The sequence below is a fragment of the Xenopus laevis genome, chromosome 5L, assembly GCF_017654675.1.
Source record: "Xenopus laevis strain J_2021 chromosome 5L, Xenopus_laevis_v10.1, whole genome shotgun sequence".
NCBI lineage: Eukaryota > Metazoa > Chordata > Amphibia > Anura > Pipidae > Xenopus > Xenopus laevis.
This window is the reverse complement of record NC_054379.1, coordinates 37,573,683-37,599,219: the sequence shown is the minus strand read 5'-3', so window position 1 is coordinate 37,599,219 and position 25,537 is coordinate 37,573,683. Positions and strand designations below refer to the sequence as shown.

Genomic DNA, 25,537 nt, shown 5'->3' with positions numbered 1-25,537 from the left:
CTTGACAGCTCGAGAAGAATGCCAAATCTGGCTTGTTATTAAAAGATCTCTACGTAGAGAATGCTCAGCTGATGAAAGCACTTCAGGTAACGGAGCAAAGGCAGAAGAGTGCAGAGAAGAAGAATTACCTCCTGGAGGAGAAAATTTCAGCACTGAACAAAGTGATTGGGAGAATTGCACCCGCCTCTCTTGCAGTCTGACAGTCTCCCATTCCAAACTGGTGGTGCAATGCAGCACAGTCTGTGTAAAAGTTGGGGCTCAGCAAGAATCTGCACTGAGGTGTAGGGCCTGGTATTTGAAGATGAGACCTCTTAGTTCTGGCTTGAGAACCCAACACAAGACCTGTGCATCATGCCTGAGTTAAAAGTCTACTGTAGAGAGTCCCAATGAAAATAAACAATGAACTGCTAAAGTCTGAGAGACTGTGGGTGCAGTCACTGTCTGTAAGTAGTTGACATACTAGCGGCTGCTGGACAGCTGCATGTGATCTAATGTATGCACTCGCTGTCTGAACGACTACCTACACCAAAAGAACCAACCATATGAGTCCATGGGAGAAAAGAGAATATTTACACATCAGTGCAATTGTTTTATTTGTTTTTATAAATTGAAAAATCTTTTGTAACTTTTATTAAAAAAAGCCAGTCTTGTAACACTTAAAAGTCCTTCAAAAGATTAAGTAAACAATTGGGATATTTTGATCTTCACTCTGTATATGTGTATTAGCCCGTGTAATATATGTTTCGCTGTACCAATGTGTTGTCCAAGCTGAGTGTAGCAATCCGTAGAGCAGGGTAGAAAGGTGATGTGCTGTTTGTTATAGTCCTGCAGATGCTCAATTTGCACTAAATGCCTATGGCTAAATGTGGAGGGGTTTTCCCTTTTAGAAATCAACCAAATATTTTGTTGTATTTATTATTATTGACCATAGCGTGGTAGGCGTAGTCTTGCTCATGTAACACTAGCATAAGAACAGCACAATGGCTTGTACAATTGATTAAAGCGAGGCCAGAGCCCCACCCTAATACCCCTAAATTACTTTTGTTATGGTACATGCTAATGCCTACCCCAGGTCAGTGCAGCCAGTTTACCTTTGTCCATAAGCTGAACCAGCTCACTGTGTACTTCACCTATCCATGTAATTCCTAGCTTTATAATGCACATGGGCACTTACGCTCTAATGTCTGGTACAAGAAAGGAGCAAGCTACAGGACATGGGAATTGCCCAACTAAATCTGGAGATTTATGGCCGCCTTTAACTATTTGTGCCACCATTGGTTGACTCTCTGTGACCTCCGTGGTGGATTCAGTATGATTTCTGTTTGAAAATGGTGGCTTAAGATCAGGTTCCATCCTTTTCAACCCAGTCATCTCTAAAATGTAAAACTTGTTGCATTAAACGTCCCATAGTGCATCAGTTAGAGAATGGAAGTTGTACTAGAGCTGGGGCTGCATCGCTGGGCCTCCCTAGTAATTCTTACCTTCATATAATGTGGTACATCATTCTAGCAATGGATTCCGTTTTATATATATATATATATATATATATATATGTGATTATTGTACAGTTCACTTGGCATTTGTACAGTTGTTTGTATACATGAATGAAATGTGTATATATTTATATACTGAGAAACATCAACTGATCTTAAGGTATCTAAAAAAACTGATAAATTGAACCAGTTTGATTTTATGTACAAACAACACATCTGAATACAAGTCTTTCCTAAAACTGGTTTCATTGTTCCCTTATTTCTACCTATTGGTTTCCTAAGGGTCTGGCCATACGAGCAGATTCGGGGAGATTAGTCGTGTGGGCCTTCCCCCAGGCGATTTTCATTTTAGCCGGCGGAAGGCAGATCGGGAGATTGACGCCCCGAAGAAGAGATTTGTCGCTGGGGTGACTAATCTCCCTGAATCTGCTTGTGTGGCCAGACCCTACATATTCTTTGTACTGAGACAATGGTACATGGATTGGTTTTGGCAATTTACATCGCTCAGACATCTATATAATGTCCTTCATTGTCTGAAAGCTCTAGCCTTCTGTCTCAGAGGAAGGTTTGTTTTCTGTCAAACATTACCTCAACTGCATGATTCTCCGGATCTAAGGAAAGATGGGATTGCAGGGGTTCTGCCATTTTAAAGTGTGTTTTGGTGCCAGCTGTAAAGTGTGCCAAACCTTAGGCTTATTCTGGTTAAGCAGGAGATCCAGTGGCCCAAGCTCTATCAACTTGTATAGAGCCCAGAAGGCTTCCGTTAACTGAGGGCAATGGGGATACAGGGGAATTTCATATGGGTACAGAGCTATATATGGAGTATGATCATACAAAGTGTTTGCTTTGTTTCATGGAGAACTGATTTATCTCAAAACTACAACTAGTTTTTGAGATGGGGCTGATCTCTAACAGCCGGGAGACCAATTTCTCTAGTAGGGGTGGGGAGGAGAGTAGAGTCAGGCCTGAGCAGATTGTGGTTGTAGGGGATTCAATTATTAGGAAAGTGGATAGGGTAATCTGTCGTCGGGATCGCTTCAACCGAACCAGTGTTCTGCATGTGGTTGATCGGGTAGAGAAATTATTGGGTGGGGCTGGGCATGACCCAACTGTCTTAGTGCATATCGGTACTAATAACAAAATAAATAAATAACCTCACATTCGAGTTGAGTACATTTAAATTTATTAGAGTAAAAAAAAAAAAAAACAATTCACATCAATTTGAAATTCGACAGTTCATAAATAACCCCCTTAAAGGGGTTGTTCACCTTTTGAGTTAACTTTTAGCATGATGTAGAGTGATATTCAGAGATAATTTGCAATTCGTTTTTATTATTAAAGGTTTTTGAGTTATTTAGCTTTTTATTTAGCAGCTCTCCACTTTGCAGTGTCGGCAATCTGGTTGCTAGGGGCCAAATTACCCTAGCAACCATGCATTGATTTGAATGAGAATATGGAATATTAATAGCGGAGGGTCGGAACAGAAATTATTGCTAAAAAGTAGCAATAACAAATGTATAGCTGTAGAGAGGATTTGTTTTTAGAGGGGGTCAGTGACCCCCTTTTGAAAGATAGAAAAAGTCAGAAGAAGGCAAATAATTCATAAACTATATATAAAAAAATATCTATTGAACACAATGGCTGATAAGCTGTGACACTTTACACCACATTTAGGAAGAATAATTCCTATTTTAATAGATAATGCACCAGGAACAAGACTAATGTCCATAAATCCATGGCAGGTACATAGATCCAAGACAACTTACACTGAGCATGAAGTGTCTCCAGATCAACATATTATAGCAGAGTGCAATATTTATAATGAAATGATAACATAGCTGGAGTATTCTTCCGTTTTTATTCATCCTCGGCTATAGCATGGCAAAGACCCCCTGCTTTTCTGGGTGTCTGCCTTGCACCTCATACATCAAAAATCTGGTTGCCTAGAAAATATTGATTCATGTATTTATCAGTACGTTCTTTCAATTTTAAGATTAAGGGCAAAATTCAGTTGGGGCAAGAACCACGTCATTGAGGTGGACCTTGTTCCGAAAGGCTGCATTGCCAGCTTTGAGATCAGATTGTTTGGCCCAAGAGCTTACACTCATGTGGCACATTTTCCACCAGCATTTTGAGCCAGAAAACAGCAACAAAGCTGGTCATTTTGCAGTAACGAGATTGTTCACCTTTAAATTAACTTTTAGTATGATCTAGAGTAGAGATGCACCGAATCCACAATTTTGGATTTGGCCGAACCCCTGAATCCTTTGCGAAAGTCCTATTTTGCATATGTTAATTAGGGGGGAAACATTTTTTACTGCAATTGCATGCATGCAATTTCTTTCCCTGCCCCTAATTTGCATATGCAAATTAGGATTCGGGTTCAGTGGAATCTTTCGCAAAAGATTCTGGGTTTCGGCCAAATCCAAAATAGTGGATTCGGTGCATCCCCCACTCTATATATTGTATTAAAAGTTAATTTAAAGATGAACAATCTCGTTAGCGCAAGATGGTTTGAGTTATTTAGCAGCTCTTTAGGGCTCTTACAGACGAGCGTTTTTACCTGCGTTCCGTTTTTCTGCGTTCAGCCGCAGGGGAGCGCAGGGATAGACGCATTACATTTTTTCCAATGGGGCTGTACTCACACAGGCGCGTGTAGGCACCAAACGCAGGTTGAGACGCAACATGCTGCATTTTTCCTGTGTTCGACGCCTACACGCGCCTGTGTGAGTACAGCCCCATTGGAAAAAATGTAATGCGTCTATTCCTGCGCTCCCCTGCGGCTGAACGCAGAAAAACGGAACGCAGGGGAGTGCAGGTAAAAACGCTCGTCTGTAAGAGCCCTTAGTTTGCAACTTCAGCAATTTGGTTGCTAGGTCCAAATTACCCTAGCAACCATGCACTGATTTGTATAAGAGAATGGAATATGAACAGGAGAGGACCTGACTAAAAACAGGAGTAATAAAAAGTAATAATAATAAATTCGCAGCCTTATAAAGAATTTGTTTTTTAGATGGAGTCATAGTGACCCCCATTTGAAAGCTGGAAAGCGTCAGAACGAGAATGCAAACCGTTTAAAACTATAAAAAAGAAAAAAAAGACCAACTGAACACTTGCTTAGAATTAGCCGTTCTATAACATGCTAAAAGTAAACTGAAAGGTGAACCATCGAAGCTGCCTGTCAACCTCTTACTTGAGCCCAAAAATAAACGTTTGGTGGTTTTGATTAAAAAGCGACAAGCGTTTCTCACCTTTCATCAAATATGCCCCTGGGTGTCAATGGCCAAACTGCAGAGATTCAAGAAGTGATTAAACTCCTTTTTTTTTTGGTCTGTCAACAGTTTTGAACTTTACAGTTGAGACCTAAAATGTCTAGTTTGGTCCACGCCACACACTATACACAGAAATTAACTTCCTTTCAACTGTAGCCTCTAGTGAGCCGAGTCTTTATTGGAGTTTGCATCCAGTGAGCCTACTCTCATAAATCTCAGGTTACCAACAAATTAACACCCAGTTATTTCATACAATTTTTTTTAAATAAATGGATATAAAAATATTTTGAAAGTGTATATTTTTAAGGGTTGAAGTATTTACAATTATTAGAAGCACGGCATACAGAGTTGGTGCTGGGAATCCAAATCCATTTCACGAAACCCAGGGGAAAGAAAGCACGGATCAATTAGATCAATGCTCCTACAGATTAAGACAGTATGTGCTCTAGAACCTTTTGTCGGATCAGTTTCTCGCATTTCCATTGTGGCAAAAAATGCTGAAAAAAAAACAGCTGTAAGAAAATGAATCAACTGTACTCCATAAAAAGAAAAACATGTTTTCTCCAGAGTCTCTAGAATTGCAGCTATGGGGATCTATTATGCAGAATTCTTGGGACATGGGCTTTTCCATTATTTAAATCACCATATCTGCTGAAAATAAATTAACACTAAATTAACCTAATAGGATTGTTCATGCATATTAGTTACCATTATTACAGAGAAAAACCAAATACAGGTATAGGACCTGTTATCCAGAATGCTCGGGACCTGTGGTTTTCCAGATAACGGATCTTTCTGTAATTTGGATCTTCATACCTTAAATCTACTATAAAATCATGTAAACATTAAATAAACCCAATAGGCTGGTTTTAATTATATCTTAGTTGGGATCAAGTACAAGGTACTGTTTTATTATAACAGAGAAAAAAAAAATCATTTTTTAAAGTTTGGATTATTTGGATAAAATGGAGTCTACAAGAGACGGCCATTCCATAATTCAGAGCTTTCTGGATAACTGGTTTCCCGATAACTGATTCGTAACAAAATTCAGTTATTTGCTTAAAGAACAGGTACATGTTTAAAATAAGTGAAATGTAAAATTGATGAGGGTGCTACTCTAAGCACTTTTGCCATGCACATTAATTTTTTGTTAATTCTAAGATATTAATGCATACATGTACTGTTAATAAATACACTGTGTTACATCAGCCCCACCTGCTGGTCATTTTCGGACCAGTTTGACAACCAAGTAGCCATGGAAGTTGTCAGGAGAAGGAAAGAGGCTGCTCTGATGTTCTTCTGGTTAGGAAAAAAATAAGAAACCTTTCTCAAACCTTTCCTACGAGAAGATTATCAGAGCAGCCTTTCTTTCTCCTGACAACTTCCTTGACTACTTGGTGGTCAGAAACTGACCAGCAGGTGGCGCTGTTATAACAAAATTCATTCATGTTAATCAGGGTCGGACTGGGGGGCCTGGGGCCCACCGGGACTGCTGTCCAGGGCCCACCCGGCCCCCGCCTCCCCTTGCTGGGGCGCCAGCGCCGCGCTCCCCCCTTGGTGTTGTCCCGCCGGCTACGTTTTTTTTTTTTATCAGTACGATTGGGGGTCTGGCCCAGCAGGGCCCTTTGAAGGTTGGGGCCCACAGGGTATTTTCCCGGTGTCCCGCTGGGCCAGTCCGACACTGATGTTGATACACGTATCCTTTAAAATCTTGGACTTAAAAAAAATATATGAATGCACATTGCTGAACAGATTGTCACTTATTTTAAAGGTTTACTTATCCTTTAAAAAGAACAGTATGGGAGACGGCATTCCCATAATTCAGAGGCTTCTAAATATTAGATTTGCAGATAAGAGATCCAATGGCTGAACTACAAAACACCCCTAGAAAGGAAACGGTCAATCTTGAGCTGCTTTAAACACATTTCCCATGTATAGTATTCACCTTTTTTTTTTTTAAAAATCCAAAGATCTTTAACAAATGATAAGAGAGTGCTGACATTTCACTGTAATGGTCTATGGCAAGCTCTGTTTCAGCACTGATAAATATGTCCCATTTTTATCACTGGATTATGCAGTAAAGTATACATTATTTTGCTACCAAGGCTTATAAATAAAAATGGCTGAGATTGTATTTACATAGTTAAATTGGGTTGAAAAAAGACAAAGTCCATCAAGTTCAACCTCTCCAAATGAACTTGATGGACAACTTGATGGACTTTGTCTCTTGCCGCAATAAAGAAAAATCTATTGAACTACACCAATTGTGTTTTACATCAGTAATCGGAGTCACGCCATCTCTTACCTTTGATAGAATTGTTGTGCCATCGTCAATTTCAAATTCACCAGTCTCTTAAACAACGGACCTATTCAAAGTTAAAAGGTTTGTCCTTAGAAAGCTTGTCAATCAGTCTCCGTTACATTTATTTCCCCACAAGTATATTTTTATTGCAGTTGGGAGATGTTAATAAGCTTAATAAATAGTGCATCTTTCAAATGAGCCCATATGATGATTTACAAGGTGCCTTTAATGGTTTGCTGAAATGCTTTATACCTATATTTGAAGACATCGCTCTATCTTAGTGATGTAGTTTACAAACCCCTTGGATGTTGCTCCCACTGGTCTCAAAGCAAGGGCTTATTTTTAGGATTTCTGGTTTGGAGGCAAGTTTTGGTTGTGTAAAAACCAGGTTTACGGAAAAACAGAGCGTCCTGTAGGTTGACAGCCCATATAGGGGCTACCAAATGACCAATCACAGCACTTACTTTCATGCTTGTGTTGCTCCCCAACTCTTTTACATCTGAATGTTGCTCACGAGTAATAAAGGTTGGGGACCCCTGGTCTAGTTGGTGTTTGATGTTACAATATGTAAGTGTTACCACCTGCAACTTTCAGACTTCAGAATCAGCCCTCTTGTAGTGTGGTACAGACATGGCAGACATTCCTGTGATGTGGAATACATAATGAAGTGCCGCTATGAAACGTAATGTGTGTGTTCCACCCATTCCCACCAACTGAGACCCAAACAGCTGAAGAGAGAGGGGTTGTGTTAAAAATGCCCTATAAACAAAAAAGGGGAAAAAAACCTCTTCTGTTGACATTTGTAACCTCAAAGCATTAGGGAGCACACTTCCATACTCCCATCGGAGAGCACATATCCGAAGCAAACGGTCATATATATAGATTGCAAAAACAAAGGCTTAAAGAGAATCTTATACAAAAAATAATACTTCCCATTTACAGTGCTAAATTCTGCCTTTCTATAGTGTACAGCCCCAAATTCTGCAGATAAAAAGAACTAGGTAGCTGTGCTGAGCAGATTCAGCTGTTTTATTATAGTGCTTGCTTAAGGTCCCCATAGATGCAAAGAGCTTTCATCGGTGAACGATCGATTTTAGTGCAATCCGTCCAATTCGTCAAATTATCGTGAAGTTAGTGGGAATCGAACGATCGTACATATTATGATTTTACGTCCGACATCTGTCAGAAAATTGATCGGCCAGGTTAAAAAAAATGTATCGGTCCCAGTGCAATCTATCTATGTTTACAGGACCAAGCAGGCAGCTACCCTCAGTTTTCCCGGCAATATTGTTTGAAATGGTCTTTATAGTTGATGGACAAATGGTTCATTTAAACAATTGTTTCGAGATAATGGTGGTCTCACGATAACGAAAAGATCTTTTAAAGATCTTTACATCTATGGCCAGAGATTTAGATTTAGTCATCCCTGACAATATCCATAGCGCTAAGCCATAGCAACCCGTATTTGTTATTATTAAAGGGGGGGGTTCACCTTGAAACAACTAGTTGGTTTCAAATAGATCACAAGAAATAACAACTTTTTCCAATGACTTTCTATTTTCTATGTGTGACCGTTTTTCTAATATTGAAGTGTAAGCATCTCTTAGGGCTATTCCACACGGGGAGATAGCGACGCGTCGCTATCTCCCCGTGTGGACTAGCCCTTAGAGGGGAGTCGTCGACCCTGTAAACTGTTATAAATTGATACATTTAGTTGATACATTTCTTATCTTTGTCCCTGCTGAGCAGAATCTCTGGGTTTCATTACAGGCAGCTGTTAGAATTGATACAATAGTTGCTAATACTCTAGAGATGCTGCTGAGAAATGTATCAACTAAATGTTGCAAAATTGTAACAGTTCAGAGTCTGCACCTGAATTACTGAGCTGCCAGACTCAAACACCAGAGAAACGAACATCCAACTTTAAACTTAGACTTTGTAAAAATGGTAAAAAATAAATGATGGAAAGTAATTGAAAAAAGTCTTCATTTCTGGGGAACAATCTAAAAACAACTGAATTGAAAAAAGTGTTTGGAAGGTGAGAGCAAGTTGCTGTGGGAAGCACAGGATCAGAACTACACCCTATCACTAAATGAGCCTGAATTGTTTAGAACAGGGGTCCCCAAACTTTTTTTTGTACCTGTGAGCCACATTTAAATGTAAAAAGAGTTGGGGAGCAACACAAGCGTGAAATATGTTTCAGGGGTATCAAATAAAGACTGTGATTGGCTATTTGGTAAGCTCTATGTGGACTCTCAGCCTACAGGAGACTCTGTTTGGCAGCACATCTGGTTTTATGCAACTAAAATTTGCCTCAAAGCCAGGAATTAAAAAAATAATCCCCTGCTTTGAGGCCCTGAGAGCAACATAAATGGGGTTGGTGACAACATGTTGCTCCTGAGCCACTGGTTGGGGATCACTGGTTTAGATGATGTAGTAGTTAGTTTGGAGTAAGAAGCAAAACAACTTACAGATCAGCAGCAATGCAGCGACGATTTCTTAGGAAGCAACAGTGACGAAACTTAATTGTTGGTATTAAATCACTCCAGCCTTGTTTTTGCTTCATTGCTAATGGGAGGAACATAAACAAATCAAAACATTTTTGGTACCGAATTTGAAAATTGACGGTGATATTACTGGTACCATTCTCTGCACTCATCACAAATCATGTTTTTTTATTCTGATTTTATTTTATGATTCTGTCCTTGCCAGGACATCAGCAAATGTGCATCTGCTCTTCAGGGAAGGCATTCCTTTTGATTTTGAAACATTGTTGGCAGACTTTGATTCCATTAAATGACAAAAGTATTAGTGCACTTTGGTACTGATGCTGTGGATCAGGACTGGCTCACAGTTAGCATTCCAATTTATCCCTCAGGTGTTCAGTTGGGTAGAAGTTAGGGCTCTGTGCAGGTCACAAAAGTACTTTCACTCCAATATCAACAAACCCAGGGTTGGACTGGGGGGACCGGAGCCCACCGAGGCTGCTGTCCCAGGGCCCCCACTCCAGTCCCCCCTGCTGCTCCGCCACGTATGTGCTCACGTTACTTTTGTTGTGACCGCCCAAAAAAGGGAGGTCGCGGCAGGAAGAAGCGTGCGGATCTGGGTTGGTGGGGCCCACCAGGATTTTCCCTGTGTAACGCCAGCCCAGTCCAACCCTGAACAAACCCATTCTGTATGGGACTTGCTTTTTTGCATGGGGGGTTATAGTGATGAAAATGGAAGAACAGAAACTGTCACAAAATTTTTAAAGGGGTGGTTCACCTTTAAGTTAACTTTTATTATGTTATAAAATGATTCATTTTAAGCAACTTTTTAATCAGTCTTTTTTTTCGTAGTTTTTTAAATTTTACCATCTTCTTCTGACTGTCTCTAGCTTTCATATGAGGGTCGCTGACCCCATATAAAAAACAAATACTCTATAAGGGCATAACTCCGCGATCTGATGTGGTGTGCTGGGTCGCGTTGCGAGGAAATGCAGCCAACCGGTCGGAGGGGCAGAATACAATGTAAGTTAACAAAGCTACAAACTACATTTTGTTTGCATCAGACAGTCGGATGCATGTAGTTTGCAGCTGCGATGTTTTGTTAACTTACATTGTATTCTGCCCCTCCGACTGGTTGGCTGCATTTCCTCGCAATGCGACCAAGCGCACCACATCAGATCGTGGAGTTTTGCCCTAAGGCTACAAATTTATTGTTATTGCTACTTTTTATTCATCATCTTTGTATTCAAGCCCTCCCCCTATTCATATTCCAGTCTCTTATTCAAATCAATGCATGGTTGCTGGGGTAATTTGGACCCTAGCAACCAGATTGCTGAAACTACAAACTGGAGAGCTGCTGAATAAAAAGATAACTCAAAAACCACAAATAATAAAAAATGAAAACAAATTGTCTCAGAATATCACTCTTTATATCACTCTAAAAGTTAAATCAAAGGTGCACAGCCCGTTTAACTCAACTGTCCCTAGACCATACCACCAGAAACTGCCCCACACCTTTCTCTATTCTGTCATGTGATGCCCATATCCAGTCTGTGGGTTCACAGCCCTACTACTTATGATTGTTATTAGAAAGAATACTGCTTATTAGAGGGGAAGTAAAGTCTAACATAGAATAAGGCTAGAAATGCTGTATTTTGTATACTAAACATAAACATGAACTTACTGCACCACAAGCCTGATCAAACAAATGATTTATGCTTTCAAAGCTGGCCACAGGGGACACCATCTTGTAACTTTGTTAAACATCTTTGCAAGACTGTGCACATTCTCAGAGTGGTCTGGGCTGCTTAGGGATCGTCATAAATTATCAAAACAGCATAAGTCAAATAATATCTGACAGAAGCTAATACAGCAAGACAGATAATCAGAATATACAGACTGCACTGGGTCTTGTGTTGTCATGTAATCTAATGTGGATTTTATAGTTTTTGTAATGTTCAATACAAACTTTCTCCACCTCTGCAGAACTAGTAGCTGCAGCAAAATAATCCTCCAAATCTGTTTAAATCTGGATCCATGATCTTTGTCCCTGTAGCTGGATTTGGAAACAGTAAAGGGGTTGTAAAGCCAAAATAAAATCCAATACAAACCTCATAACAGTTGCCGACTGCTCTACAGAAAAACAAACAAACAAAGCTGCTTGAGTTCTGCATGGCTGGGGATCCCCCTGCTGTTCATACGTGCATACCTCCCAACTGTCCCTTTTTAGGAGGGACAGTCCCTCTTTTGACAGCTCAACCCGCAGTCCCTCGTTTGTACTGGAAAGTCCCTCTTTTCTATGCACTGAACAGCCAGAAAAAGAAACAACGTTTCTTACTTAATTGGCTTTTAGCAGAGAGCCCAGAACAGCTAACAGGTGCAAATAAGATACTTTTTAACAATTTTGAGACACAAAAACACAGTTTAGATAAGGAGAAATATTTTCAAACTTTCATAACCTGCCAAATTTTGTAAAACAAACATGATAATTAGGGGGTGTGGCCACAGAAAGGGGTGTGGTCAAAAGATTGCTGCGCTACGTGCGTGAAAAAATTTTTTGTCCCTCTTTTTACTTCCAAAATGTTGGGAGGCATGCATACGTGTACCCTAAACTCCACCACCTGCAATTGTAGTTAAATGATTATACAATACAGATGTCCCTGTGAGTCTCACGTTATTAGTAACACTCACATTAAAATGCAGGGAGCTGCCCATCTGAAGCAAATCCCGGATCAGCTCAATGGCTTTCTCGCAGAACATGATCTCTGAGATCACTCAATTCTCCTAATTCCAAACTACCCAATTCTTCCCGGGTAAAGGCAAGTAAAAATAATCCTCACAAGTGATCCATACAAGAGTTCCCAGAGCGGCCATTATTAAGTCTGGCAAAGTAAACGGGCCTTTTTATTTTTAAAACACTAATTGTCGCATTGTTCTTCTTTATAATTACCATTAGCTGTGTCACTTATTTACGGTTGTTTGTTTTTTTAATACAGAATTGATTTTTTATCTTCGGCTGCCCAAATCTAAGATGGCCGCGGAGTCTGTCAACGTTAAGGTTATGCGCGTCGGCCGCGAAATACCTTTCCACCAATGAAAAGACAGACCGCTGCGTACGGCTGCTGCGGGGAGACAATTGTTATGTAAAGGCGTGTGACCGAACTGGTGGCTTCAATGCGTGGCTACTGTTCTAGAATTGGCAGGTGAGCAACTCTGGGGAATAGTTATTCTTATTCCATGAATTGGAAACGTGTTGATGCTTTGAATGTTAACTGTGACATATTCCAACACTTGTAGTTGAGGGCCTGGCCCCCAAGAAAACCTGGATAAGAGTTTACATAGGGATTTTGGGGCCACAAGTCACTTGCATTGTGAGAAGGTTTATATTTTACACACACAGTGATGTGACAAGGCTCTTATCACTTGCCTGATACTCTGTTGGGGCAGATTTATCAAAATGTGAGACAAGGGTTTACCACAGAATAGCTCACCCACTTTCCATTCATTTCTATGGGTTTTTTTTAGGTGCATGTTTATAAAATGGTGACATTTCACCCATTAATACATACACTTATAAAGATCCCATAGTAATGAATCGAAAGTGGGTGAGCTTTTCTGTGGTAAACGCTAATCTTGCATTTTGATAAAGCTGCCTGTTTGTGTTATTGTTGAATGAAAAGATTTGCATTCTCCAGAACAGAAGACTTTTAACTTTTTGGGTTCACCCTTCTAAACATTTGCTTTGCTCACTTATCTCAGAGAAGGCTACAGTAGTGTTACCGCTTGAAAATTCAGGGACTTGTAATGTTGGCTGAGGGTCGGGCGGGTTCGGGTCGACCTCGCAGTGCTCCTCGCGGGGTGTGGTGCGGTGCGGGTTGAGCTTTTCTCCTGCTCTCCCCACCCGCCACCTTCAAATGCCGGCATCTGATTTCCGGGTTCCGGTTTTATAGTGTTGCTTCTGCTCGCCCAGCTCCTTTTGTGATGCCATTGGCGGTGTGGGTCTATAAAAGGACCCGCAGGTATTAGGGCAGGTTAGGGTCGGGTGCGGGTCAGGGAAACCCTGACCTGCACATCACTAGTTGCCTGCACTGATTGTATTTAATGGGGTGTTTCGCCTTTAAGTGAACTTTTAGTATGTTTTAGTTAATACTTTTTGTTACTATCAGGCCCTCTCCTATTCCAGTCTCTCATTCTAAATCAATGCATGGTTGCTATGGTAATTTGGACTCTAGCAACCAGACTACTGAAATAAGTCACTGCTAAATAAGTCAAAAACTACAAATAATAATTAATGAAAGCTTATTGCAAGGTGTCTCAGAATATGACTCTTTACATCAGGGGTGCCCAAAAGGTAGATCGGCATTTACAGTAGATCTCAAGGCACTGTCATCAAACATTTCATGCTTTTCATTCAGATATTTAATCAACATTTAAGTAATATTTTCAATGGAACAGAATGCTAACAATGCTTTTATGGATGATCATAAGGTAGATCATAATGGGAAATCATGACTAAAAGTACACCTCGCATTAGTAAAGTACAGGCACTCCTGCTCTACATCATACTAAACGTTAGCTCAAAGGTGAACAACCCCTTTAAGTCGAATTGCAATCAGTGCAACCTTTGTAGTTTGATTATTTATTTATTCTTGTGACATTGGGCGTTTGGTATTTGATTCTTTGGTGGGACAGGGCTGTAATCCTCATAGGAAGCCCTGCACAGCATTATTGATAAGGGTGTGATCTGTCCGTTAGATTCTGGTATTGGTCTGGTGTGGATTGATTTGGACAACTGGCTTGTTCTTTATTTCTATGCAATTTGTCCATATGTTCGCACAGGCAAAAAAACACAATTTAGCGAACTCGAGTGGTTTTAAAAAAGTTTTGTTTTACTTTTATGCAGAAAAAATTCACATAAACAACGCCATAGAACAAATGCCATAATATGTACAACATCAAAAACAATAAACAATGTCTAACACCCATTAACCCTTTAAGTGCCAGCAGAATTTCACATTTTGGTTACGCGAAATGCCAGCCGTTTTTAAGCATTTTGTGCTCTCTCACTTTAAGGGCATTTTCTGAGGGGAAACCTATAGTTTTCCTAGGAAATGTATTTCCACCTGTGCAAAAAAATTTATAGTGCTAAATACCAAAAAAAAAAGAAAAATTACCATTTTTCATCGTATATCAATTTATACCAGAAAAATATTTCATTTTACAGATGAATATCCAACTGATTTGGAAAGCCTTATGTCTCTCGAACGTGCCAATACCAGATATGTATAGTTTTAGGGAGATTTAGGACTTCTGTACAGCAAAAACTCCCGGCAGTATATTACTGAATTTTGAAAGCACTAAGGCAGAAAACGGCATGCTTTAGATTCCAAGGCAAAAAATCCTGAAACCATAGGTTTACCCCAGAAAACCATACATTTTTGAAAAGTACACATTCTGCCGATTACAAAATGGGTAACTATGTCTCTCTACTCCCAACTACCAAACAGAAAAGCTTGTCTGAACATAGCGGTTTTTCAAAATAAAATTCAAAATTTTGAAAAATCATTTCAAAGGTTTTATTTTGCTGCTCCGCATATCCCAAACTATATTAGGTACCAAGAAAAAGCACCTGCAATATGATTGCCAGGGGTCCACTGAACAGTTTGACACCAATTATGCATAGGTTTACCAAAGTATCTGGCATTTAGAGACACCAATATGAAGTTAGCACATCCAAATTGTTCAGGACTTTACTTCAGCTACTGAGAAATCAACACATTGACTGCATTTTTTGTGGGGTAAAAACACAGAAATATATATTTACCCCCCAAACCCATATATTTTTGGAAAGTACACATTCTACAGAATCTAAAATGGGTACCCATGCCTTTCTGCTCCAAACTACTGAGTCGCAAGGCTTTCCCAAAATTGTCGGTTTTGGTGAAATATCTGAAAATTGCCTCAAACCTTAAACTTCCCAGCACCATATCACCCATGTATCATTACGTACTAAGAAAAAGCACCCTAAATATGATTGCCAGGGTTCCTCTGAACATTTTGGTGGCCATTGTTCATAAGTTTACCAAAGTATCTGGCATTTAGAGGCCCCAAAATGAAGTTAGCGCATACAAACAGTCCCGTGGGTAACTTCAGCTAATGAAAAATCAACACATTGACTGCATTTTTGTGGGGTAAAAACACAGAAATATATGTTTACCCCCAAAACCCATATATTTTTGGGAAGTACACATTCTACCGAATCTAAAATGGGTACCCATGCCTTTCTGGTCCAAACTACTGAGTCGCAAGGCTTTCCCACAATTGTCAGTTTTGGTGAAATATCTGAAAATTTCCTCAAAGCTTCAACTTCTCAGCACCATATCACCCATGTATCGTTACGCACCAAGAAAAAACACCCTAAATATGATTGCCAGGGTTCCTCCAAACAGTTTGGTGGCCATTGTTCATAGGTTTACCAAAGTATCTGGCAGTTAGAGGCCTCAAAATGAAGTTAGCGCATACAAATAGTCCTGTGGGTAACTTCATCTAATGAGAAATCAACACATTGACTGCATTTTTGTGGGGTAAAAACACAGAAATATATGTTTACCCCCCAAACCCATACATTTTTGGAAAGTACACATTCTACTGAATCTAAAATGGGTACCCATACCTTTCTGCTCCAAACTACTGAGTCGCAAGGCTTTCCCACAATTGTCAGTTTTGGTGAAATATCTGAAAATTTCCTCAAAGCTTCAGCTTCTCAGCACCATATCACCCATGTATCGTTACGCACCAAGAAAAAACACCCTAAATATGATTGCCAGGGTTCCTCCAAACAGTTTGGTGGCCATTGTTCATAGGTTTACCAAAGTATCTGGCAGTTAGAGGCCTCAAAATGAAGTTAGCGCATACAAATAGTCCTGTGGGTAACTTCATCTAATGAGAAATCAACACATTGACTGCATTTTTGTGGGGTAAAACACAGAAATATATGTTTACCCCCCAAACCCATACATTTTTGGAAAGTACACATTCTACTGAATCTAAAATGGGTACCCATACCTTTCTGCTCCAAACTACTGAGTCGCAAGACTTTCCCAAAATTGTCGGTTTTGGTGAAATATCTGAAAATTGCCTCAAACCTTCAACTTCCCAGCACCATATCACCCATGTATCGTTATGTATCACAAAAAAGCACCCAAATTGTGATTGCCAGGGGTCCTCCAAACAGTTTGGTGCCCACTGTGCATAGGTTTACCAAAGTATCTGGCATTTAGAGGCCCCAAAATGAAGTTAGCGCATACAAACAGTCCCGTGGGTAACTTCAGCTAATGAAAAATCAACACATTGACTGCATTTTTGTGGGGTAAAAACACAGAAATATATGTTTACCCCCCAAAACCCATATATTTTTGGGAAGTACACATTCTACCGAATCTAAAATGGGTACCCATGCCTTTCTGGTCTAAACTACTGAGTCGCAAGGCTTTCCCACAATTGTCGGTTTTGGTGAAATATCTGAAAATTTCCTCAAAGCTTCAACTTCTCAGCACCATATCACCCATGTATCGTTACGCACCAAGAAAAAACACCCTAAATATGATTGCCAGGGTTCCTCCAAACAGTTTGGTGGCCATTGTTCATAGGTTTACCAAAGTATCTGGCAGTTAGAGGCCTCAAAATGAAGTTAGCGCATACAAATAGTCCTGTGGGTAACTTCATCTAATGAGAAATCAACACATTGACTGCATTTTCTGGGGTAAAAACACAGAAATATATGTTTACCCCCCAAACCCATACATTTTTGGAAAGTACACATTCTACTGAATCTAAAATGGGTACTCATACCTTTCTGCTCCAAACTACTGAGTCGCAAGGCTTTCCCAAAATTGTCGGTTTTGGTGAAATATCTGAAAATTGCCTCAAACCTTCAACTTCCCAGCACCATATCACCCATGTATCGTTATGTATCACAAAAAAGCACCCAAATTGTGATTGCCAGGGGTCCTCCAAACAGTTTTGGTGCCCACTGTGCATAGGTTTACCAAAGTATCTGGCATTTAGAGGCCCCAAATGAAGTTAGCGCATACAAACAGTCCCGTGGGTAACTTCAGCTAATGAAAAATCAACACATTGACTGCATTTTTGTGGGGTAAAAACACAGAAATATATGTTTACCCCCCAAACCCATATATTTTTGGAAAGAACACATTCTACCGAATCTAAAATGGGTTCCCATGCCTTTCTGCTCCAAACTACTGAGTCGCAAGGCTTTCCCACAATTGTCGGTTTTGGTGAAATATCTGAAAATTGCCTCAAAGCTTCAACTTCTCAGCACCATATCACCCATGTATCGTTACGCACCAAAAAAAAGCACCCTAAATATGATTGCCAGGGTTCCTCCGAACAGTTTGGTGGCCATTGTTCATAGGTGTACCAAAGTATCTGGCAGTTAGAGGCCCCAAAATGAAGTTAGCGCATACAAATAGTCCTGTGGGTAACTTCAGCTAATGAAAGATCAACACATTGACTGCATTTTTGTGGGGTAAAAACACAGAAATATATGTTTACCCCCCAAACCCATACATTTTTGGAAATTACACATTCTACAGAATCTAAAATGGGTACCCATGCCTTATTGCTCCAAACTACTGAGTCGCAAGGCTTTCCCAAAATTAATGGTTTTTGTGAAATATCTGAAAATTGCCTCAATGCTTCAACTTTCCAGCATCATATCGCCCATGTATCATTACGTAACACAAAAAAGCACCCAAATTGTGATTGCCAGGGGTCCTCCAAACAGTTTGGTGCCCACTGTGCATAGGTTTACCAAAGTATATGGCATTTAGAGGCCCCAAAATGAAGTTAGCGCATACAAATTGTCCTGTGGGTAACTTCAGCTAATGAAAAATCAACACATTGACTGCATTTTTGTGGGGTAAAAACACAGAAATATATGTTTACCCCCCAAACCCATATATTTTTGGAAAGTACACATTCTACCGAATCTAAAATGGGTACCCATGCCTTTCTGCCCCAAACTACTGAGTCGCAAGGCTTTGCCAAATTTGGCGGTTTTGGTAAAATATTCTGAAAATTGCCTCAAAGCTTCAACTTTCCAGCATCGTATTGTCCATGTATCATTACCAGCATAAAGCATCCTAAATATAAACATAGGGGTCTACTAAACAGTTTGATGCCCAATGTGCATAGATATACCAAACTATGTGGTGTACAGAGACCCCCAAATGACAATATGTAAAGACATTTTCACGGCTGACGCGCTGGCTGCTGCAATATAACCACCCGGTGTGTGTATTATGCGACATTAGACCACCTAACAGTACAGAGACCCCAGAAAACCATATATTTTCAGAAAGTACACATTCTGACGAATCCAATATGGGTAAATAAGTCTTTCTACTGCAAACTGCCAAACTGCCAAGCAATGCTGAACATAACGGTTTTTATCAAATTTCTGAAAATCGTCACAAAGCTTGAATTTTACCCCATTATATGCCCCACATTTCGTAACTTATCAGCATAAAACATCCTAAATATGAGCGCCAGGGGTCTACTGAACACTTTGATGCCCAATATGCATAGATATACCAAACTATGTGGCGCACAGAGACCCCCAAATGACAATAGTGTATATACATTTTCACGGCTGACGCGCGCTGGCTGCTGCAATATAAGCACCCGGTGTGTGTAATATGCGACATTAGACCCCCCTAACAGTACAGAGACCCCAGAAAACCATATATTTTCAGAAAGTACACATTCTGACGAATCCAATATGGGTAAATATGTGTTCCTACTGCAAACTGTCAAACTGCAAAGCAATGCTGAACATAACGGTTTTTATCAAATTTCTGAAAATCGTCACAAAGCTTGAATTTTACCCCATTATATGCCCCACATTTCGTAACTTATCAGCATAAAACATCCTAAATATGAGCGCCAGGGGTCTACTGAACACTTTGATGCCCAATATGCATAGATATACCAAACTATGTGGCGCACAGAGACCCCCAAATGACAATATGTATAGACATTTTCACGGCTGACGCGCTGGCTGCAGCAATATAACCACCCGGTGTGTGTATTATGCGACATTAGACCACCTAACAGTACAGAGACCCCAGAAAACCATATATTTTCAGAAAGTACACATTCTGACGAATCCAATATGGGTAAATAAGTGTTTCTACTGCAAACTGCCAAACTGCAAAGCAATGCTGAACATAACGGTTTTTATCAAATTTCTGAAAATCGTCACAAAGCTTGAATTTTACCCCATTATATGCCCCACATTTCGTAATTTATCAGCATAAAACATCCTGAATATGAACGCCAGGGGTCTACTGAACACTTTGATGCCCAATATGCATAGATATACCAAACTATGTGGCGCACAGAGACCCCCAAATGACAATAGTGTATATACATTTTCACGGCTGACGCGCGCTGGCTGCTGCAATATAAGCACCTGGTGTGTGTAATATGCGACATTAGACCCCCCTAACAGTACAGAGACCCCAGAAAACCATATATTTTCAGAAAGTACACATTCTGACGAATCCAAAATGCGTAAATAAGTGTTTCTACTGCAAACTGCCAAACTACAAAGCAATGCTGAACATAACGGTTTTTATCAAATTTCTGAAAATCGTCACAAAGCTTGAATTTTACCCCATTATATGCCCCACATTTCGTAACGTATCAGCATAAAACATCCTAAATATGAACGACAGGGGTCTACTGAACACTTTGATGCCCAATATGCATAGATATACCATACTATGTGGCGCACAGAGACCCACAAATGGATATATAGTAGATAAAATTTACATAGGCAAAACAAACTAACACAGAACAGTGTGAAATGCAAATAAATTACCAAAAACTAATAAAACCACAAAAATCAATGCTTTTTTTTCCACACTAGTGTAATCGGCTACCAGAATTACCGTTTGAATATTGTGGCTGGGCCAAATCGATTATACGGACAGAAACAAGTGAACAACACAAATGCAGAGCTGAAAATGCAATAAAATGGCAAAAAATTCAATAAAATGGCTAAAAATGCACCAAAATACCCAAAATTGCAATATAACCACCAAAATAACATACAAAAACTATTGCACAGTACGGTTAGCGAATACGCTATTCGGAACGGCAATAAAACATTTTTTTTAGCCCAAAAAGAGACGATGCGATAAGAAAAAAAAAAAAAGCCACAAAGCCATATATGTACATATGCGTGTGCACAACGGGTAAATTGCATGTTATTTGCACGTGTGCGCGTGTGCAAGTGTACATGGGTGCTGTGAGTGTGTGTGACCCCCCCCAATCCCCAAAAATCTATGTGTGAGTGTGTGTAAGTGTGAATGTAAGTGTATATTACTGTAATAAGTGTGTGTTGGTGTGTTTGTGTGTTTTTGTGTGTAAATGTTACACTTACCTGGGGTAGATGCATCAGATCCATGAGAAAGGGTCCCACGCAGCAGATCTCCAGCTCCAACGGTCAGCAGCCATGGGGGGCGGAGCTGGGCGGAAGTGCAGCGCAGGCAGCAGCAGGACGCATAGGAAACGCGTCCCTGCTGCTGCTTTGGGGCCCCTGGGCGATCGCGCCCCAGGGGCCACACGATCCCCTGCTCTGCTCGTTGTCTAGGGGCAGGGGATCGTGAAGGAGCGGAGCGAGCGGCTCTAACAGCCGCTCCTCCGCTCGCAAACCCGGAAGTGCTGCAGAACGTAGAATCTACGATCTGTGGCACTTTGGTCCTTTGATCCACAGAACGTAGATTCTACGTTCTGTGGCACTTAAAGGGTTAATTATACATAGCAAGCAAAACATCAACAAGGAGCGGATACACCTACCAGCAAAATGAGAATGGCCCCAACGTTTCGGCTCCAAGGCCATTGTCAAGGGTATTCTCATATTACTTTTTGAAAGATTTGGTGTGCTCTCCATTTGCTATTAATTCTGTTTGTCTTTATTTCTACACAGCAGGACTGGTAATGCACCATTGTAGTCACAGGACACTATGATAATTGATGCTTAGTGAGGTATGGCAGGTAAATGTTTGCTGTCAGGGAGCACTAGGCCATTTGACATATTGGGCCCACAATGATTGTTTTGGCATTCTGCTTTTAAAGGAGAAGTAAACTTTTTTTTAAATTTACTCACATATCCACCTTGCGTACATTGTTGGAAAGTGAAAGCAAAGGGACTAATAGTGCTTCCCCCCATTGGCTTGCTTCAAGAGAGCAGTTTGCACTTGATGCCTAGGGCCTAGTCGATGAAATCCAAGCGAAATTACTCTCGAAGTTTAAAATGAATTAGAAGAAGAAAAAACAGCCAGGCGTAAATACGCCACTGAAACCACATGCGACCGTCAGCATGCGTTTTTCTGCACGTAGGATTATTTTCCCAACATGCACTTATCATTGTTCTCATTGAGAATTTGGACGCCATATTTAAAATACGCTGCGTATTTACGCAAAGTGTGGTTTCAAACGTGCAGATCCCATAGTCTATTGATTTGGTAGTTTCTTGACGTATTGGCGTTTCTGTTAAAAAACGCCAATACTGGTGTCCTGTGGTGGATTTCAGCTTGCAAGTGCCCTGTGTGAATTGCCATAGTGCGTTTTCCATTTGTTTCAGTGGTAGTGCAGTTTATGTGTATTTACGCCTGGCTGTTCTTTTTTAAAAACGCAACATAAAAACGCTGCAAAACGCCACGTCTGACCTTGCCCTAACATGTTTTCAGTGGGGTTCTGTACTATTGTTTGAACTTTGCCTGTTATTTAGCTACAACTGTTGTTATCCACTAGGGCCCATCGCTGGGGCTAGGCAGATACTATAGTTCTAGATTGTGTATACAAATCAAGTCCTTGAAATGTATCCTTGAAATTCTCATATACAGTCAGTTGTGATTCTTTTGCAGTAACCACTGAAAAGTGCCAGAAATATAGGACAAAGCCCAGTAACTATAAGATGTTTTTATTCCTGCTATTAAAAACACAGTATCATAATTATTACTCTCTGTCAAGTTGGTTTTGGTGGTCCATATGAATAATGTTTTTCCCAGAACGTCCTATCTTCTGAATTCATCATTTCCAAATATAATCATCTTCCAATTAACTGGAACTTTTCTTACTAGGTCCTAAATCAGACCACTGGTCATTTGTTCTTCTAGTTGGTAAGGCTTGATTAAGTCTCGGATTAATTTGTTTTCCTTCCCGTCTGCAGTATTCGCAAAACCTCCACTAACTCGAAAGCTTAGAGGCAACAGTACTGCTTTCTGGCCCTGCTTCTTCATCATCCAGCTTTCATATCCATAAAATAAGGCCGTGAGAAGATGGCGTCTTTACGGTACCGTAGTTTCTTGAAATTATGCGAGGAATGGCCAGTGGATGAGACAAGAGTTGGCCGGGACCTGGGTGCGTATATAAGACAACGGGTAGCGCAAGCCTTTCGTGAGGGCGAGCGCACCCAGGTGTATAATTCAGATGCCTGCGATGAAATGTGTGCTAGTCTGAACAGAATGAATACAAACCACTACAGAGAGAAGTATCCTCGGCTTCAAGATACAAGCTTCACTGAGGTCACAGCGGAAGAATATCGAATGGTGCTGGCATCTGACAACCTGAAACAGATGGAACAGATAAAAAAGGGAATGTGGAAGAGACTTAGAGATAAGTTTAATGTTAAACCCGCAGAGGAGAATAACTGAAAAGCACAAATCCACTTCCTATCTATTTGCCGTCTACCACATATAAAGAATCTACCAGTACACAGGCACTTTCCCAGAAGTTTTACTCAAGTTATTGAATAATGTTATAGGAACATGGAAGGGCCTTGGTGTTGCTGTAGGTGTATTTATCTTGAATTTGACAACTCCCTTACATTGACATGTACAAGTTACACCTGGAAATGTATTTAGTGGTTTGCCAATAAATTTTAAAGTTTGCAAACAAAACGTTTCAGAAAACGCAGTAACCTTGGACAATTCTGACCTTTATTTTTATGTCCAGGTCTTACCTCACTGCAGCGATCCCTTTAATCAGTCAGTGGCATTATTATTGTTTTTGTTGTTCCAAAGTGCTGTACAAAGAAATGTATGGACAGCAAAAATACAAGTTACGCACACACTGCTCGTATCTGGAGGCAAAGAGGGCCCTGCTTATTGGAGTTTATTATGTAAATGATCAGTGCAAACGGATGTAATCATTTACATTATTAACCTAGAATATAAATATTCATGTATTTTGCAGACCACTTATGTCCACCAAAATATAAATATGTTCAGTATGACAGAGTGGCATAGTTCATTCTGCAAAAAGAATCTTATTTACATAAATAGATATATTTGCATTGACTACGAGCTACTGTATGTACCCCATTAAGCTAATAATAAAAACTGCCATAAAAATGGTAGAATATGTGACTGGGTTATGCTCAACATTTTGGGGCTACTTCAAATTTTGTTACCATAGGTCCTAGTAACTAAGTGACAATACTGCCAACCTGTGAACTGGTTGCAACAATTGATGAACAGAAAACTATATACTGGATGGTTTTAGTAAAATATATAACAGTAAGTGGCACTGTAGCCAAAAAAGAAAACTTTTGGATATTCCACCATGTGCATACAGTATGTTTGCTTATAAAAACCTGGACCCAGGGCCAAGTACCTGTACATTGCACTGACCTACTGTGTTGCCACCTTTACTGGTTTGCTGGGATAACCATCTTGGATAGTAGCAATACAGCAACTGGTTATATGAGGGCCTACTAATAATATTTGGAAACACTAAATAGAAGCAGATGGAAAATTAAGCCTCAGATCAAGTAGCTGGCTGACTTTACACCAGTTTTGACTCACAGTGGTCCAGCTGATTATCCTGGCTGTGAATGTGTCTTCCTCAGTGAGGTGCTTTTTTTTATGACTGCTTTTTATCATTCTTTTTCCAGCAAATACCATAAAAACTATCCAGATTCATCGATTAGAGCATCAGAGCTGACTCAAGTTTATTGTGCCTTGAAGGAACCATTTAAAAGTTTACCATTTTCTGTTTAATGCTTGGCAAAATATATTTATTAGGGCCAGCACAAGAGGTAGGCAGAATCCCTGTACTGGTAAAAGCGATGCCCTGTACTGGTAAAACTGCTGTGTTTGCTTCATAAACACTACTATTGTTGATTTAAATAAGCTGCTGTGTAGCAGTGGGGGTACCCATTCAAATGAGAAAAGGCTCAGGTTACATAGCACATAGCAGATAACCCCATTATGTTTTCCAGAGCTTATCTGTTATCCACTATTTATCCTGTGCCATATAGCTTTTTTCAATTTCCTTTTTTGGTGTTACTGTTGCTTTAATGCCTTCCTGAGGGTCCTATTTCTTGAATAGCTTTTATGACAATGGCCCCATTAAGTACAATGCTGTGCATGAAGGATGCTGGTGTTTTAAAATACCTGTCATGTACACACACGTGCAATATTTTAATATTTTGTTAAAATACATTTAATTAAATAGAAAAAATATTGTAATTAGATCATGCCTTTAAATTCAATACCTCAAATGTGCTAAATCCATAGGTTTATAATTTATAATCTATAGACACTTGCTGGATAAGACCAAATTCACCTGAATTCTGAATAAGCTCTAATTTGCATATGCAAATCATCAAAGTCCTTACCAAAAAACTCAGCATGAGAAAAACAATGTCCACTTCAGTTGTTGAGTGGTCTAAAGTCATCTAAAGATATTATGGGTTTGAATTGATTTCAGACAAACTGAAGCCCTCCGTTTGTTGAATCAAAATCAAATATGATTCATCAGTGGTACTTTCCTCGGAATAAGTGGTATTCCTTGTCATCTCCAGTATGTTTTTGGAACTGTGAATGATGGTGGGAGTGCCTGAAAACAACTTGGTTTTGGATGTCACAGGTTTATCATTGGGGAAAAAAA

General features: G+C 39.9%; 3 protein-coding genes and 1 long non-coding RNA gene across 4 annotated transcripts in view; 3 read left to right on the top strand and 1 right to left on the bottom strand.

The window, feature by feature from the left end:
* The window catches only part of ninl.L (ninein like L homeolog), a gene marked incomplete at its 5' end in the record, with an annotated part of 80,966 nt that extends 79,234 nt beyond the window's left edge, over positions 1-1,732 (top strand). Inside the window, 1 exon segment of the mRNA NM_001092955.1 lies at positions 9-1,732. Within this exon segment, the coding sequence (NP_001086424.1) occupies positions 9-200 (192 nt within the window). The 3' untranslated portion in view covers positions 201-1,732.
* A 2,822-nt stretch (positions 1,733-4,554) lies between these two features.
* LOC108716619 lies at positions 4,555-12,510 on the bottom strand. Its single transcript, XR_001935718.2, has 4 exons — positions 12,245-12,510; positions 9,539-9,635; positions 7,071-7,131; positions 4,555-5,262 (listed from the first exon to the last, which is right to left on the bottom strand). It is a non-coding gene; the product is annotated as an uncharacterized LOC108716619 (long non-coding RNA).
* A 115-nt stretch (positions 12,511-12,625) lies between these two features.
* Positions 12,626-25,537, top strand: part of abhd12.L (abhydrolase domain containing 12 L homeolog) — a 70,821-nt gene continuing 57,909 nt past the window's right edge. The window contains exon 1 of the mRNA XM_018262874.2: positions 12,626-12,756. Coding sequence (XP_018118363.1) covers positions 12,728-12,756 — 29 coding nt within the window. The 5' untranslated portion in view covers positions 12,626-12,727. The remainder of the gene's footprint in view (positions 12,757-25,537) is intronic.
* uqcc2.L (ubiquinol-cytochrome c reductase complex assembly factor 2 L homeolog) lies at positions 12,741-23,544 on the top strand. The gene is given in 2 exon segments (NM_001085916.1): positions 12,741-12,756; positions 22,815-23,544. A coding segment is annotated over 1 exon segment (375 nt). The 5' UTR covers positions 12,741-12,756; positions 22,815-22,923; the 3' UTR covers positions 23,299-23,544.